This window comes from Cydia splendana, chromosome Z (genome assembly GCF_910591565.1).
Source record: "Cydia splendana chromosome Z, ilCydSple1.2, whole genome shotgun sequence".
NCBI classification, from domain to species: domain Eukaryota; kingdom Metazoa; phylum Arthropoda; class Insecta; order Lepidoptera; family Tortricidae; genus Cydia; species Cydia splendana.
The window spans coordinates 19,798,106-19,816,784 of record NC_085987.1 but is presented as its reverse complement, the minus strand read 5'-3'; the positions used below and the strand labels follow the sequence as shown (position 1 = coordinate 19,816,784).

At 37.3% G+C, this 18,679-nt stretch overlaps 1 protein-coding gene and 1 long non-coding RNA gene across 2 annotated transcripts in view; both read right to left on the bottom strand.

Annotated features, from left to right (window-relative positions):
- The window catches only part of LOC134804945 (uncharacterized), a 254,799-nt gene that overhangs the window by 231,070 nt on the left and 5,050 nt on the right, over window positions 1-18,679 (bottom strand). The window lies entirely within an intron of this gene.
- On the bottom strand, window positions 9,852-15,316 carry LOC134805296 (peptidyl-prolyl cis-trans isomerase). The gene is made up of 5 exons (XM_063778613.1): window positions 14,955-15,316; window positions 13,468-13,659; window positions 11,767-11,967; window positions 10,683-10,855; window positions 9,852-10,005 (listed from the first exon to the last, which is right to left on the bottom strand). Exons 1-5 carry the CDS (start codon window positions 15,162-15,164, stop codon window positions 9,861-9,863), a joined length of 921 nt encoding a protein of 306 aa, XP_063634683.1. The 5' UTR covers window positions 15,165-15,316; the 3' UTR covers window positions 9,852-9,860.

Genomic DNA, 18,679 nt, shown 5'->3' with positions numbered 1-18,679 from the left:
ATTATACCATGGGGTGGATCATGGTCTAATAAAACATGGTCTTCTATTCCCAGAGTGACACGGGCCTACGTCACAATAACATTGCCACTTTATTTCAACATAACATGTTACATGGGTACATTATAGCTATGGTTAATAAGTTAAAATATTTCTTTATAATTTTATAATTTTCATTTATAATGTATTTTATCTTAAATTTTACAATAACACGTCATTTTTAATTATTCGTTAGCAATATCTTCCGATTCACGAAAGAAATTTCAGACGTTCGGGTAATTCTGTTTACATTACTGGCAACACAGGATAGCGCTGTCACATTTGACAATTCGGATCTAGATAACTTCATGCCCTGACCGTCATCCTTGTCGAACGCGTGTTAATTGTTATTTCCTTCTCGCTCAGTGTCAGCAGTCGCAGTGTTTTCCAAACTTTTCACGTCGTAAGCTTGGTAATTAATGTGTAACTGTGAATTAGTTTTTTAAACGTTTGTCTTGTATAGATAAATAAAGTTTAATTTAATACATTAGATTTGTTTTATTTTACTATGTTTCTACATGAATAACTTAAAATTAATGCCGTTAAAATAATTTTCACCGTTGGTTAAAATTCTCCCACATTTTAAAGTTTGAGAACCTGTAAACAGCATGATGACGTAGGCCCGTGTCAGTTAGGTCATACGCGAATCTCGGAATAGAGTACCAGGCGGAGTATATTATTATACCATGGGGTGGATAAAATTATTTTTATTCACGACAATTATACAACATGTAATAGTTATTTGTTTTACAAGGGGGCAAAGTTGTTGTTTAACCGCTCGTGCTAATATTGATACCCGAGCAAGCGAAAGATTCCAAAATTGAACCACAAGCGTAGCGAATGGTTCGAAAAATGGAATCTTGAGCGTTGCGAGGGTTCAAAGCACGAGGGTTGGGCACAACGCAAAGTAGTGAAAAACTATAAATAGTTATTTTTTGCAGTTTTTAGTAGGTAATACCTAAATGAAAAAAATAGCTACACGCCGGTGCCGCCGCGCCGCGCCGACCTAAAATGCCGGCGGCAAATTTTAGGTCGGCGCGCACGTCTAGTCTACAGTCAACTGTAAAAATATGGGTTTAGACAAATTATTCAAAAATATATCCCATAGTTCTTAATTCGCTGACATAAGAGCTATGGGACACATTTTTGAGATGATTTGTGTACCCATATTTTTATAGTTGACTATACATATTATATCTATGCAATTGCAGCACGACAACAAACGATGTTATAGTTTGTCAAAGGACTGTCTCATTTCAATCATAGACAGAGAGAATCATACTATCTTTGTCTTACACTAGTACGTACTAGCACCCAAAAGAAAAGGATGACTATAGTTTTCCTGGTTCTTACTGACTGACAAGCCCTAAGCCCTACAGCCCAAGCGGCTGGACAGTCTTTGACATATTATGAGGTGTGGTTGAATTGGTCAGAATTGTGGTAAAGACACAGGCTATATAAATTTTGAAAATGACGCCCGCAAATGAAAAAATGGACGGGGTATTTTTTTTTCTTACTATTGCAATATGGGTACCAAATGAAAGCTAGTGAAAAGAACATTTCAAAAATATTTAGGTTAGGTTGTTTTTTTTTTTAATTGGTTGCAGTTGAATGTAACAGAAAAATATACTTTTTTCAACTTGATTTACTTTTCTTATTTTTTTTACATATCTCGTTAATTATTTTTTGACATTATTTAGAGAATATTCACAGTCACTTGGTATGTATTTTGGGCTAATCCATTCAGCCATCTTCAATTTAGAGCACTTGAAATTCAACTGTGGATTGTGAATTTTATGAACGTTTTCTAATAATTTGTTAGACCAAGTATTGAAAACGTTACAGTATGTTATATATTTGTGATCTACTCACAAAGCCCTTTCATATAATACCACTGACGATAGCTTTTGCAAAATTTTTTTTTCCCAATAAAAAAAAACAATACTCTCCTCCCCTCCTAAGGGAATTTTTTTTAGGGACTGCGGGTCAAAAATTTTGTTTTGTTACGTGTAAAAATATGAAGTAGATAGCAACAGTAACACGTAACAAAAAATCTATTATGAAATAAAAACTTTTTACAAAAAAAATGAAACAGACTTCAAAAAGGATGAAATAAAATATTATCCTTTTTTATGTCTATGCGTTACCAACTGATATGTTTGAAGTCGGTGCCAAGCCAAATTTTGAAGCATACCATGACTTTGGTGCGATTCGATAAGGATTTACCTACGTTGGATTGCCTTACACGACGACAATGAACGTACTTTCTGTAGGTACAGTCGACGTTAAAAATATGTTTACACTTTTCGCCTTATTACAAAGGAGTAAAAATGCTTAAAAAAACCCTCCTGATCTCCAAATTTCCTTTGCCACAGATGCCATAGATTTTTGGAGGGCGAACTGCCCCAACACTGACCTGCCTACGACCCCCTGCTCGCAACGACAATGGGATGAGCCGCTCTGCGCTCTGGTACGGGATCACCTGCACGAAACGTTCACCAGTCCCGTGGAGCGTGCTCGTCTCCTTGCTTGTTCCGAGTGGGAGTCGGGGGCATGGTTACACGCTTTACCCTCCAAAAACCTAGGCACTCTTCTCAGCAATGAGACTTTTAGACTTTCAATGGCACTGCGACTTGGAGCGGTCTGTGTCGCCCCGCACACTTGTCACTGTGGCTCCATCGTCCCTGGTAAGGGCCTGCATGGTCTGTCTTGCAGCAGAAGCGCGGGCCGCATCACACGCCACGCTAGCATTAACGACATTCTGCGCCGGGCCTTTACCAGTGCCGGAGCACCAGCCGTCCTAGAACCCACAGGCCTGACCAGGGACGACGGCAAACGGCCCGACGGCATGACTCTTGTTCCCTGGAGGCTGGGCCGGCCCCTGGTCTGGGACGCCACGTGCGTCGACACTCTAGCGCAGTCCCACCTCCCAGGGACCTCGACCAAGGCCGGGACGGCCGCCGCTACGGCCGAGCACCTCAAACGGCGCAAATATGCAGCCATTGATTCTGGTTGCATGTTTGAGCCGTTTGGGGTGGAGACCCTCGGGCCTTGGGGACCCGGAGCACATATTATATTTAGGGAGCTGGCGAAGCATCTTAATGATGCTACGGGTGACCAGAGGGCTGGGTACTTCCTTGCCCAGCGAATTGGCATGGCCATTCAGCGCGGCAATGCCACCAGCCTTCTGGGCACCCTACCATCCGGCGCCGAGCTAGCTCCCATTTTTTATTTGTAAATATGTGTATATATAGTTGTTAGAGTTTAGTTTAATTATTTTGTTAATACTTTTATTTCTGTTAATAAATGCCTTATACACAAGGAGTAAGGTGCAAAAGTGTAAACATATCATTGACGTCGACTGGACCTAAGAACACACGACCAAACCTTCTTGGCGCAGTCCGTAGCATGTTTGTCGGCACATTAGTGTAAATATAAATGCATTTTTTTGTCGTCGTATTTTTTAAAGAGCATTTCTTACTAATGCTCGAACAGTCTACAGCACGCAAGTGTGGGACTGGGACTGAATTATTGCCGTCCCTTATCCAGAGGACTACATTTCAAAATATAAAACAATTCAAGGAATTTACCTTCTTGCCAAATTTCACCTAAAGCGGTTGTTGTTTAGCCATGAATAGGCGACAAAGAGGCAGACAGAATTATTTTACACATTTATAATAGTTATTAGTACAGTTCTAATGGGATTTATAGAGCTGATTATTTTTGACTGGTATTGTTACTACTTGGCTTGTCACCGACTTCAAACATATCAGTTGGTAACGCATAGACATAAAAAATGATAATATTTTATTTCATCCTTTTTGAAGTCGGTTTAATTTTTTTTGTAAAAAGTTTTTATTTTACCATTTTTAGTTTTAACGTATTGTTAAGAGCGCGACGCATGAATGAAAAACAAGATCATGTTTAACACTAAATTCGTATACCTATTACTTTAGTAAATATTAGAGCTGAGCGTTTTTTTCCGTAAGTGTTTTTAAAAACACTTTCTGGTGCTGTAACGAAATAACAGTTTGTGGCAGGAACGACAAACTGTTTTTATAAAAACGATGACAAAGAGGCGGCGACATACGATAACATAGTCGCGCATAACGGACGCAACTATCGCAAAGCAAAACGCAGCTCTAAAACTGTTTTATTCGTTTTCCGATGAGCAGGGACAGATATAGGTTATTGGCTAACGAAAGAGCGAGATAGAGATAAAAACGAAACGAAACGGATTGAGCTTTGTTCAGGTAGACGCTAGGCACGCTTTTTACCAGGCCATTATATTCAAAAACTTTAATGTTCGTTAGACAAATAAGCGCTTTATTTTTTAAGCATTAGGGTTTAAATTAAGGAATCTTATGCGTAAATTTAAAGCAAGTAGCGTCAATTGAACAACATTAAAAATGATTCACGACGCTTAACGAACACTCGCTAGCATCATGAATTGTGAGGCCATTTTATGTGTGACCTATCGATTTATTTTTATAAAGTACTGAAGTTAGGGGTCAAGTTATATTAGACATTAGTGAGACGATGCAAATTAGGTTTTTTTGAAATGTGAATTGCGTATTTTACGTTTTATTACTTCAATATGCGATTTCGTTTCGTTTCGTTCGACACACACAGGGAATCCAGTTATTTTAGAAACTGTTTTTGAAAACAGTTACGTGGTTAAAAAAAACTGTTACGTTTCGTTTCACGGAAAACTCGAAACGACCCAGCTCTAGTAAATATGTAATCAGGAATTTTCTCGAGTCCGTCTGGGAAATTATAATTCCTGTCAACTAAATCCATCCGCCCGCCCCGCCACTGACCCAATCCCTCAGCCCCCCGATCACTCAACCTCACAGCACATCAACCCCTGATCCAGGAACCCCTCGATCCTGAACCAGCAACCCTTCAACCGCCATTCCCCGACCCCTTAATCCCTGGCCCCTTAACTCCTAACCCTAACCCCCGATCAGTAGCCTTACCAGCTTACCACGAGTTTGACATTGATATATTCGCTAGCATGTGTGTAACTTACTTCCTATGCATCTCGCTCGTACTAACTTTAGTGAGAGCGAGATGCATAAAAAGTTACATTTAGATGCATTAGACGTTAGCGAGTATGTCAATGTCAAACTCCTGGTAAGGCTACAGTTGCAGTACATCAAATTGGTGGTTTTCGGAAGCAAATGCTAGAGTTACTTTAGAAAACCCCGAAATCACTTAACACGTGCCTTTAAAAATTGAGGAGTTCCCTCAATTCCTCATGGATTCCATCATCAAACCAGAACCAAAAATAATACGGAAACACCTTGGAGGTAACTTCTTCCAAACAAAAAAAGAATTACTCAAATCGGATCACAGGTGCCGGAGTAATCGCTGAACATACTTACATTTAAAGAAATCATCATCATTATCATCAAAATAATCATCATCATCAGGTCTACTTCATCAAATTGGTGGTTTTCGGGAGAAAATGTTCGAGTTGCTTAAGAAAACGCCCAAAACACCATGCATGTGCCTTTAAAAATTAAGGAGTTCCCTCAATTCCTCATGGATCCCATCATCAGAACAGAACCAAATTAAAATGGGACCAACTCGGAGGTAGCTCCTTTCAAACAAAAAAAGAATTACTCAATTAGGACTACGGATGTCGGAGTAATCGGTGAACGTACATAGAAAAAAAAATATAGCCACAACCGAATACAGAACCTCCTCCTTCTATGAAATTGAAGTCGGTTAAAAATAAAACTAAAAACGTTAAAGAATAGTAATATTATCGCCTACGAAATAAAAATAACGCGAAAAACATCGCCCTGGAAAGTATTGATTAAAGGAAAATTATAGCGTAAGAAATAAAAATGTTGCGATAATTTGAGAATAGAGAAACAAGTGAATGACAAAAAAAGGTATGGGTAGAAATTCGAGTGGGAAAAAATGCGAATGGAAAATTTGCTACGCGGAATTAACGATTTTGGGGAAAAGATCTATACACTCAATTAGGGGGGGGGGGGATCTGGACATCGGATGATGGTAGCATGACGTAGGAGGAAACGGGGTCATTCGAAGCATGATTTTAGGGGGGGGGGTCAAAAATCGTCAAAAAACGGTGACGTAATTTATGGACAGCCCCTAAGACGCAAAGTTTCCAAGATATAAGTGAAAAAACCGGACAAGTGCGAGTCGGACTCGCCCACCGAGGGTTCCGTACTTTTTAGTATTTGTTGTTATAGCGGCAACAGAAATACATCTGTGAAAATTTCAACTGCCTAGCTATCACAGTTCATGAGATACAGCCTTGTGACAGACGGACGGACGGCCAGCGGAGTCTTAGTAATAGGGTCCCGTTTTTACCCTTTGGGTACGGAACCCTAAAATCGGAAAAATGGGACCTTCTTAACCCCCTCTCCCCTCCGGCTCAGGGGCTCTACGTTCGGGGACCATTAATTTGTTCACTTCCTAACTAGTCCAAACAAAGTTACGGAGTCATAAATTGTGATCCTAGCATTTCCCTCTGCAACTTTTTTGAGCATTCGTTGCCTGACCTATAGTGGTTAGTAACATTTATGTTATATTATTTTTTTCTTTTCCTAGTCTTCAAATTACCTCAATCTTCGCTTCTTTAATTTTATAGATTTTTACAGGAGTTAAAGACTATCGAAAAGTAAAAACACAACTGTAACTGGCCACTTTTCCAGTTTTACTTGTTTAAAAAACTAAAAGGTATTAATATTATTATTTCGAAAGCTTTTGGTTTCACAAAATGAGAGGCCTAACATCCGAGCAACGAAAACGAATCGTGGACAAATACAAAAGGGAATAGAAAAGGGTATGTCCATTGAGATAATCGGCGAAAATCGAGGTGAGCCGTTTTACTGTTTATAATGTTATTAAAAAGGTACAGCGAAGAGCTCTCTTTAAATGACAAGCTGTGTTCGAAAAACTGGCTCACATAACCGCAATATCGACTTTGAAATATGTCAATCAAAAAATCGCCTGCCTAGTGCGTCGATAAGAGATGTTGCCAAAAACGGCTAAGAGATGTAGCTAGGAATGGTTCAGAGGCCAAAATGCGTAGAGACTTATCGAAAGCAACGTAAGCCAAAACAGGTGGCAAATGTTAAAAATCGTCTTCCAAAGTTATACGACACGGTTTTGACCAAAAATTAACATTGCATAATTCAAGACGATGAAACTTTCGTTAGGATTATTCGGTGTAACCCGGCCCTCAAGTACTATACTGATCGAATAGGAAAACCAAACGTCAATTGTGTCTGAAGCATTGCAATAGGTACTTAACTCAAAAACAGCTGGACCGATCCGATTGTTTAACGATTTTGTTTCATTAGGGTTCCGTACCCAAAGGGTAAAACGGGACCCTATTACTAAGACTCCGTCCGTCCGTCCGTCCGTCTGTTACCTGGCTGTATCTCACGAACCGTGATAGCTAGACAGTTGAAATTTTCACAGATGATGTATTTCTGTTGCCGCTATAACAACAAATACTAAAAACAGAATAAAATAAAGATTTAAGTGGGGCTCCCATACAACAAACGTGATTTTTGACCAAAGTTAAGCAACGTCGGGCGGGGTCAGTACTTGGATGGGTGACCGTTTTTATAGATAATGGTACGGAACCCTTCGTGTGCGAGTCCGACTCGCACTTGGCCGGTTTTTTATGGACCCATGGTTCGCATCGTATTTTTTTTTCTTTCGTAGTGATTACCTATTTCCAAAAATATTAATTTCATCATTGGTTTCGAAAGACCTATTCAACGATACCCGATACACACCATTGGCTTAAAGCGAAAACAAATTAAAAAACCTTTTATTTTTATGGGAGGTACCCTAAAAAAATATTTTTGTTTTAATTTTACCGTTCTGTCGCCATGGATGATTTATGTATCCATGGCAAATTGCAGCTTTCTAGCGCTAACGATCACGGAGCAAAGCCGCGGACGGTAGTTGACTACGGAACTAAGTGCGAAAACTCGCCCCAATAGCAACACGTTTGTGTCAAGAGCATAATCATGTTAAATGATAAACATTTAAAAAGTTATCCTTATCAGTGACACATTTCACTTGTCCTTTTACTTTTCGATAGTCTCTATGCTTATTCCCGAATCCATTTATTCAACTTGGAAGCATTATCGAACAACTGAACAAGTAGGTAATTAAAATTATTATGACTCTCACTATGAAAACATTCTATTGGTCACAAATCAGTTTGTTCGGGGTAATATTATTAAAACGTATTTTAATACTGATATCCAGAATTAGAAAGAATAAGCTGACAGCAGTTAAAAAAATATTAATAGGTAGGTATTGTAATTTATTGTCGTTTTGCCTTATTAATCTTATTATATTCAATGTTATCATTGTGTATAGGTGAACCAGGATCTATTGAGGGTGCGCCATGTTACGGAAATTTGTTGGTACTAATTTCTAGCAATGGCAACAACTTTAATAATAGACAACATCTACCCTCTATGATAGTTGTCAATATTGACAATGTAAACATTGCTTTGTCTAGTTTCGTGTGAATTATTATTAGACTGCAATAATCATGCCGAAAGTTTTAGATTTTACAGAGAAAAAGTTGTAAATAGTGTAAGTATATAGTTATTTATTGGAAAAAAAACGTGCGGGAGAGAAATTTCTTCCATTAGAAAACATAACGAAATTACCACCAGAATTGACGGGTAAGTTTCAAACTTATGGACAAATGTCACTATAGTCAGGTCGTCACGATTTGGTTGATGTCTTGTAATAATTTGATTTGTGTATTAGGTGTATCGCATGCATCGGTATCACGGATTGCTAGCGAAGGGCGTAAGGGCGGAATTAAACGACCAAACCTAAAAAAAAGAAAACAAAAGAAAATAGATTTGGATGATTTTGATTTGTGTCATACGTCGTAAAATTCACGAATTTTATAGCGTAAAAACCGAAGAAATATCCAAACATCAAACTTCGCACTTATTAAAGTTGTCGGAATAAAACAAAAATCATCTGCCAATTTCCAGTGTCCCCACTATACAAATTGTTGCTATAGTGTAAATAACATTATTTGCGGTATTTGACACATTATGACTGACGTATATAGAGATGTAACTAACGCAAATCGATTGTCACAGCAAGCGATTACGATTGGATGGCACGTAGACTGAGGTATCGAATTGTGACGTATAATGAATTTTTATTTGAGATTTAAATAAAGCTAGAATTATATGGTTTTCCCGCAAGCTACCATTTAATACACCGACCGAGTAGGTCGCACCCATTGTCAAAATTGAAACTAACTGGGGATCTATTTTAAAGTTTATTTATGTTATTTCTGTGTCAAATTTATTGTCTGTTAAGTGACGATAAATATATCCATATTTACAGTTAATTATCCACCTTTTCCTTATTTTTATTAAAAGAAAAATGAAAAATTCATATCGATTTACTTAGACGACTACCGATTCATAACGGTGGTGTCCGGCCAACCCTAAAATTAAAAAAAAAAAGACGTAGAACGTAAACGTTCGCAGTGCAGTTGTTTTCCTTTGTGATTTCGATGTGCAAAACATTTTACGTAGTATTGCTGTTGTGAGTGACAGACGTCAAATACCGCAAATAATGTTATTTACACTATATATAAAATTCAAAACGAGCGCCCTCTTGACAATACTCCCAAAGTTCTGGTTTACCTATAATGTAAAAGTTTTTTTAGTATTGCTTTATTTCAATAGACGATAAGAGTCGAATTTACAATAATAATTTAGAATTTTAGCCATGTACTTAGTGAGTAGTTTGAGATATTGAAACTGGGCGGCAATCTTAAATTATTGTAATTCGCCACAATTGCTTATTATTACTTTGGCAGAAACTGTCCCACTTTTACTGCCATATCTTTCTATTTTCTTTAATACATCCGATCCGGATATGACGTGCCCAAACACTACGTGCTTTCCGTCTAGCCAATCAGTTCTGAAACAATCATACAATATATGGTAGGTATAGTATGAATTTTATGAAATTATTTTTTCGGCTCGGAGCCTAAGCTGTTAAACAAGAGGTAGGTACTTATTGTTTGCTTTATGCAATGAGCTAAAATTACTAAAATCGCCGTCATAAGTAAACGGTAACAAGCCGTTTAAATACCAATTTATGATGCTATCTATGAAAAGGGACCTTATTGTCGATGGCGCTTACGTCATTATTAACTATGCTCCGATATAAATACAGTGCCGCGCGACGCGCGCCGCTGAGCGGCGTAAGCGCCATCGACAATAAGGTCCCTTTTCATAGATAATACCCCATTTTACCATCCTATTTACATATATGGTTCAAATTCATGAAACAGCCCATTCGGAGATAGCAATATTTGTTATATCCAAAAATAAAACCCTGTTGTTTTTGCCACCCGCGTGGCTGATTGGGTTTCGAATAAGCTGTACAAAAATTTGAATCTTAATACTATCACGATTTTACAGATTAGGCCCCTAAAGCCCCTTATTCATACAACTTTACAAGCTTCAATTAATTTATGATTTATTTCTTTCTTACAAAAACATAAGTCAGAATGACAAGATTAAGACAAACGATTAATTGAGACTTGTATTGCTTTTATAAATAACGTGAAAAACATTTTGCCATATTCTTACTTTGCAGTGCAGAGGAAAAACTGAGACCCATTGGAGTTTGGACCAGAATTAGCCATACTCAACACGCCAGGTCCCGAGTGCTTAAGTGTAAAGTTCTCGTCATCAAATTTTCTCCCATAAATAGATTTTCCACCAGTGCCGTTGTGATTCGTGAAATCTCCACCTTGACACATCTGATTTATATTAGTTAAGGTTTCAAAGGTTTGTACCTTCTAATACACAACTTAAAAGGATCGCTACTTACAATACCATAAAATTCGCGAAAGCAGATAATTTCTTACGGCAGAGCAGATGGACTTTCTAAGTGGCTCTAGATACCTAAGTAAATTAACATAATATTGATAGACTAAACAACCGTTAGATTAAGGTATTTTTTACCACTTCGGCAAGCATGCGGCCTGCTTGGTGGTAAACGGTCGCCGTAGCCTTTGGACGCCTGCAACTCCAGGAGTGTTACATGCACGTTGCCGACCCTTACTGTTGGTATGCCATCTAGCCCGCTAAACTTATGAACGTTCAAGGATAGCATCTGCTGCCGAATATCCCTCTGCGAGAGAGATTTATGGCAACATTGGGAGATGGCGGGCGGTATGGAGCTACTATCGTCGTCCAAGGTCGAGTTCGAGGCAAAAAGAGTACCTAGAATATTTGGCTTTCTCTTTTACGCGGTGGGCCAGATCACCATCGGTATTTCGCAGTGACGGTAATTACTTAGAAATTAGATTAGTATAAAAATGTAAAAACAGCTCATCCAGTTAGAATTGAAGTGACCTTCCATAATATGCACTAAATCTAATTCAAAATTCAGTAATTTTTTGTAAAATTTCAACAAAACTTAATGAATCGAAAAATTTCAACAACAGCCACTTAATGGCGGTATGGTCTACTAACTGAACGGTTAGCACTGTTGTAATTGGAGTTAGCTTGCCTTTATTTCATTTGTTTTGGGATTTTGAGATAGGCACAACAATGTTTATTTATTGTTTCACACAACTAACTCTCTGTTGCCTGTCAACTAATACTATTAATAGTGTAAAAAGCAACAATATAAGGATGGTGATTCTTAAATTTAAGTAAAGGATACAAAATCGGGTATTATTCGATGGAAACTGCTGCCTTGGTACCCAAATCCTTTCTCGTGCGTACACAAAGCTCTAAAATTTTCAGCAGTTTTGGGCACAACATCAGCTCGTAGCATAATAATTATCCGTCCAAGTTCCTGCTTTGAGACACTTATGTCAAAATATACTTGAGGATTCCGTTTCTCTGCAGGTTTGGCCGGAATCTGAAATATAATAATAATTTGTCTATTTAATATATTGAGTATATTTAATTTAATGGTATTTATCCAAACATTTGTAGCATAAGTATCGCTTTTGGAAAATAAGAAAGTAAGGGCCTATACAGACAGACTGCAACCCAACGGCAATTTGTATGAGAACTGCACGCCGGCGTTGCAGTTGTCGTGCAGTCGGCATGCAGTTCCCATACAAATTGCTGTTAGGTTGCAGTCCATCTGTAGCGGCCCGGAGATGATGATGTCATGACAACCATGCTATGGTAATGACCCTTTTATAGATGGAAATGATATTGCATGTATGGTAATGGTAATGACATGTGTGAACTAATTAATTATAGGTATAGGTATTTTAAAACCATATCTATTTAAAAAAATAAAATCGGGCAAGTGCGAGTCGGACTCGCGCACGAAGGGTTCCGTACCATATAAAAAAAAAAACAAAAAAAAAAGCAAACAAAAAACGGTCACCCATCCAAGTACTGACCACTCCCGACGTTGCTTAACTTTGGTCAAAAATCACGTTTGTTGTATGGGAGCCCCATTTAAATCTTTATTTTATTCTGTTTTTAGTATTTGTTGTTATAGCGGCAACAGAAATACATCATCTGTGAAAATTTCAACTGTCTAGCTATCACGGTTCGTGAGATACAGCCTGGTGACAGACGGACGGACGGACGGACGGACGGACGGACAGACGGACGGACGGACGGACAGCGAAGTCTTAGTAATAGGGTCCCGTTTTACCCTTTGGGTACGGAACCCTAAAAAGAAGCAGGTTTGTCGTTAAAATATTAATAATAATAGTATACCTATCATGTGGTAGTTGCACGACATTTTCAAATATTTTAGGTTTAATTGTGTTATAAATAGATTTATCTAATATGAAATTAAAAAACCGGGCAAGTGCGAGTCGGACTCGCGCACGAAGGGTTCCGTACCATAATGCAAAAAAAACAAAAAAAAAAGGAAAAAAAAAACGGTCACCCATCCAAGTACTGACCACTCCCGACGTTGCTTAACTTTGGTCAAAAATCACGTTTGTTGTATGGGAGCCCCATTTAAATCTTTATTTTATTCTGTTTTTAGTATTTGTTGTTATAGCGGCAACAGAAATACATCATCTGTGAAAATTTCAACTGTCTAGCTATCACGGTTCGTGAGATACAGCCTGGTGACAGACGGACGGACGGACGGACGGACGGACGGACGGACGGACGGACGGACGGACGGACAGCGAAGTCTTAGTAATAGGGTCCCGTTTTACCCTTTGGGTACGGAACCCTAAAAACAACTGTTTTTAAATGTAAGGATTTTTTACTTTAATAAACATTACAAATAACATGTTCGAGTATTTAATTTTGAACATAAGACTGACTACATAAATGATTTTGTATATTTTAACTAAATGTATAATTCGAAATATTAAATTAATATATTTTTATTGTTTTTTTTTTCAGTGTTAATATCATGTTAAACGAAACTTACTATGTTAGCCTGAGATGCAGACACCTCTTTCTCTTCATCTTCTGCACCATCTTTGGGTAAAGGCAGTGTTTCCCCAGCATGTTTTTGGAGCCATGTGTCTTCCGACCAGACAGGGCGAGTTGAGCCTTCTTTTATGCGCTGTGGTGCAGCTATATTTACGCGGACTGTACGTCCAAACAGCTCTGAATCATTCTGCAAATACCAATAAAACATTTCATGGTCAGCATTTTTTTTTAATTACAGATAAAGCACCCATTAGCCCCACCTACCAAGTTCTCATGACCTGACACACTATCTATTTTAGGCATAAGAAGAAGATCCCTTACTAAAAGATATCAAAACTATTTTTAAACTACCATCATTGTTCATCTCTTTTAATATCAAATGTCCTACACCTAGTAACTTTTAGTTATTGCCCAGTACCCTGCAAATGGTCATGGCTAAAGTGCAATGGTACAGGCCGTAAGATTCTCAAGCCTATTATTATATTATAACTTCAGAATTTGAATTTTAAGAAATATTTAAATAAAAACTGGACAAGTGCGAGTCGGACTTGCCCACAGAGGGTTCTGTACTTTTTAGTATTTGTTGTTATAGCGGCAACATAAATACTATCACGGTTCATGAGATACAGCCTGGTGACAGACAGACAGACAGTGGAGTCTTAGTAATAGGGTCTCATTTTTACACTTTGGTTATGGAACCATAAAAACAGTCCAAATGTCTGACTCTGACTATATACACTAAAACCAGCTGAGGTTATTTTGGCCCTATTCAGTTCCATATATTCAGTCAGCATCAAATATATAGTCAGCCAAAATGACCAAATGTAATGTAACACATCCTTATTCCTATGGTAACAAAGGTTTGCAATGCTGCTATAACATATATAATATATATTTCACCACTTTGGCTGTGACCCTTTGAGATTCTGAAACTGTTGTCTGCTAAAGCATTTGGCTGTTCTTCTAATGTTTCCAAACCCCTACTTTTAAGCTAAAGCAAACCAAGTACAGCAGTAGGAAATTGAATTTACTTGAAACTATGTGACCCTGTTAAGAACATCATAAATACCAACCTTTGCTTTTGTTGAAATAAGATTAAACTGGGTGTAAGGGGGAATCTGGCAGAAAAGCTATATTGCCATTGTCAGCAAACTAGTCTTAAAAGATTTAAGTAAAAGTAATGTGACCTGGTGGTTATCAGGTCAATGAGGCACCAACATTTTGTACCTATAGAATTATGTACCTATGTCACTGGCCAAACAACTGAGTCATGTGTTTTTCTTGGATATAAGAACCACCTGTTGTATTAACCCTCAGTTGTATTCAAATTTCATACATGTAGTATAAAGTAATAAGTTAATAGTACGATACCGCCTTCGGTATCGTACTATTAACTTATAACTGAATGTAGGTACCTACCATAATAAGTAGGTAATAACATTATTATGCCCAAAATGTAAAATAAACGATCATGTCACTTACCATGTTATCGATGGCAGCCAAAGCATCCTCAGCGTTCTCAAATTCAATGAACGCAAAACCTCTGTGCTTCTCAGTTTCATAATCCAGTGGTATTTGGACATCAACAAGCTCTCCAAAGGGCACAAACGCAGCGTTAAGAATTTTCTCATTTACTTCCTCAGACAAGCCACCGACATAAATTGTGCGCTTAGAATTAGGTTTGCTTGTCATTTTAAATGCAGTTTTTGACACGTGACGACCTCAAATAAAACAATGAGCCAATTTAGACTGAGAAAAGTCTCCTTTAGCGCACAAAAGATGTACTTAATGGGAATAGCATGTATTTTCGGTATTGATAATAATAAAAATGACGCCGCCGGCCACCGCCATGCCGCCAACGCCAACTAGTTTTTTTTTTCTTTGATTCGCAGTTGACCATAGACCTATATAATAGGGACAAGACATATTGTTCTATACGTACAATTGCTTATAGAAATAGCACCCATTTTGACGGCACACACATAAATATATATCTATCTCGTTTTTACTCAGTACTGTAACCCATAGCAAAAAAAGGTGACAGTATTTCAGTACGGACATAAAGTGTTCCATGAAAATACGTAAATACCTAATGCGGCCGAAAATCCGCCATGTTTAGTCACGCAAATGTCATTGTCTGTCAGTTCAGCAGGTACTTGTCCTGTCAAAAAGTCGTGGTGAAAATTAAAATTATTAATTATCTTTCAATATTTTGCTTGTGATTGAAAATCATTGAAGCCAAATGTGAATAATTACGTCGCGAATATGCCAGTGTGTAGTGTATTAGGGTGCGGCATAAGAAAACCACCAAATCAGCCATCTTTAACCATACACAGGTACGCTATAATTTACATGAAAAATATTGGTTATTGTTAATGTTCCTGGGAAATTTAAGGATGTTTCACATTATAAATAGCAAGGTTCTTCTGTGCAGTTATAGATCATGAAGTGATTGGATTTATTTAACTATATTTTTACGCTTAAATAATGTAAACATTTCAGCTAGGGTTGTACTTTATTTATCGACTTTGATATCGATATATTATGATTGCCTATTTATATTTTCTTATTTTATCATGCTACCCCGCTTCAAACCAACTAAATTATCTTAATTTAATAATTAAATCATTTTTATAGCTTACCAAGAAATGAACATAAAAAGAAAAGAGCTGGAGATGGAGACCCTGACCGACTCTCGGGAGCACTCGGGTCCGTGGGGTCGTTACTCCACAAGCTGCCCTGCGGGCTTTTTTATATCATTATTATAGTTTTTTTATATAATTCGACATTAAGAGACCATATACATATAGTTGTAATTTATAAAATGGTTAATGTATTGTTATTATTATGACGTATAAAAATGCCCTTGTGGCCTATTTGCTGAATAAATGTTGAAGAAGTTGAAGAGCGGAAGTCATTCCTTATTTTTGTAATAAAAAAATGTTCTGAAGGTGTTTTGTTTTTTTTCACCCGTCGCTTAATAAGCTTGAATTTTAGCAACACAACAAAATTGATTGTAATAGAGAGGTAAAGTCCAAGAAAAACACGTACACTTATTCTGACATCCAAAACAGATGGCGCTGTACTGCGCCATGTGTTTTGCGGCCACTAAGTTGTCAAACGTCAACTTTTGAAAATCAGTGTTACCGCAAAAATCGCAATATGTATTGAGTAGTACAGCGTCATCTCGTTTACCTGTCAAATTTGAAGCACGAAATTGTCCTAGACTCCACACATCTTACTAAATCAAAGTATCTTTTCACATAGCAATATACTAATAAAGAATTTTTATTTATTTACTTACTTCCTATTAAAACATAAACTCCACAAATAATACATACTTAGTATTTTAAATAAAATGAGCCGAGAACGTTAAAAAGGTATCGATGTATCGATAAAACCTAGTAACAGTAAAAATCTTCTGGGCAGCACTAAAACCGCCATGTTTAGTTCTAAGATGACGTCACAGTGGCACGCATTATTCGTTGACGTTTCACTTCCATAGGTTTCATATTTCAGTGCAGTTGACATTCCGGTTAATAGACGGCCAAACAATGCACGACCCAATAATCAGCCTCCTGTTTTTTTGGACGTAGATCTAGGCTAGCCTGGCTAGCGTCGGTCACGAACATAGAAGGTAGGATCCTATAGAAGTGGTATACGCGTGCCTCCGTGAGGGACAAAACATACGCAATGCGACACTATGATTGGTCGAATTTATTTGTTGCCCACCATAATCCATACCTACTAAATTTACGGTGGGGAACAAATAAAATGTGAGACTGTGACAAGGACAAACAATAATAGCTCTTTCGCTGCTACTCCTACTGAAAGATACATTTTGATTCAGAAATTGTTTTATTCTTATTGTTTCTTATTGACATTGTTTTCTTTATCATAAAGACGATCCTTATTGGGACTATTGGGAGATATTATTTGTATTTTGTTTGTGAATTTATATTTTTAATATTTTGGATTTGTAAGTATTTACCTACTTATTCTAATTGTGTTGACAATCCTTAATGGAGCTATAAGCTTATTTCATTATTATTATTCTCTTTATTTATTTCTCATCTTAAGTTAGGTTATTTTATAATATGAATATAAAAGTAAAATATAAAAACACTTACAAAACAATAAAAATTAATTAGGGCGAGCGAAGCGAGCCCTATCACTAATCGACGAACTATGCATTCTTGTGGTACATTTTACGGAAAAACTACTGCACTGTTAGGTTTGAAATTTAACATAGTAATTTAAATTCATGTCTAGATGTGTTATCAAACATAAAAATATCATTTTATAAACCTAAAAAAATAAAATAAAGTAATAACACTTTGTATTACTACTAGCGCCATCTGTTGGCAAAATGAGGAATTAACATTCGTGCTAATGTTAATTATTTCTTTCTCTAACAGATGGCGTTAGTAATAAATAAATAAATAAATATTGGACATTCTTATACAAATTGACTACTTAAGAAGGCTTGTGTTGTGGGTATTCAGACAATACGATACCTATGTGGTGTTTTCAAGTTCAATAATGTCGATGGCGCTTACGCCATTAACAACGATGAATACCAACGTGGGTACAATTTTGGATTCAACCCACCTCGCTTCACTTGGTTTGAAATTCCCATTTTAACAATTAAGTTTTTGTGAATACCTACTAGAACAATCAATCTTGCTGTATATTTACTGCGGAGGTCAATTTACTCGTATGTTTTGTGACGCTGACGATGTGATGATCAGTCATGTTGTGCATGTTTGTGTCTACACAACACAAATTTAAATCGGGTATTTTCAGTTCGAGATACAGTTTTGGCGCCATTAATTTATTACGTAAGACGATTTTGGGGCGGAGGGGGGTCGAACATATCTTATTTTTTCTTACAAGGGGGTGGGAGGGGGTTTTCGTAGTTCTTAAGTAAGATCACAAAGATGCGATATTTTTTTTAATTTCTATGAAATTATGACGTTTAAAATAATACTTCCACACTCTATGCTATCAAACACGGTGCAGAGTTAGCTTAAACGAGCTCAAGTACCTTTGTACAGGTACAAATAAACATTCATAAAAATATTTTTTTGAAAAATAATTATATTGGTGGGTGGGGGACGGGGTCAGCCTATTCTTATTATGTCTTACATAGGGGAGGGAGGGGGTCAAAAGCTGGCAAAAATTGTCTTACGTAATTAATGAATGGC

Coding starts and splice junctions, on each gene's coding strand:
- LOC134805296 (XM_063778613.1), bottom strand. CDS start 15,164: ATGACAAGCAAACCTAATTCTAAGCGCACAATTTATGTCGGTGGCTTG. Junction 11,968..13,467: donor CTGCATCTCAGGCTAACATA/GTAAGTTTCGTT, acceptor ATTATATTTCAG/ATTCCGGCCAAACCTGCAGA. Junction 10,006..10,682: donor TTTTTCCTCTGCACTGCAAA/GTAAGAATATGG, acceptor TGATTGTTTCAG/AACTGATTGGCTAGACGGAA.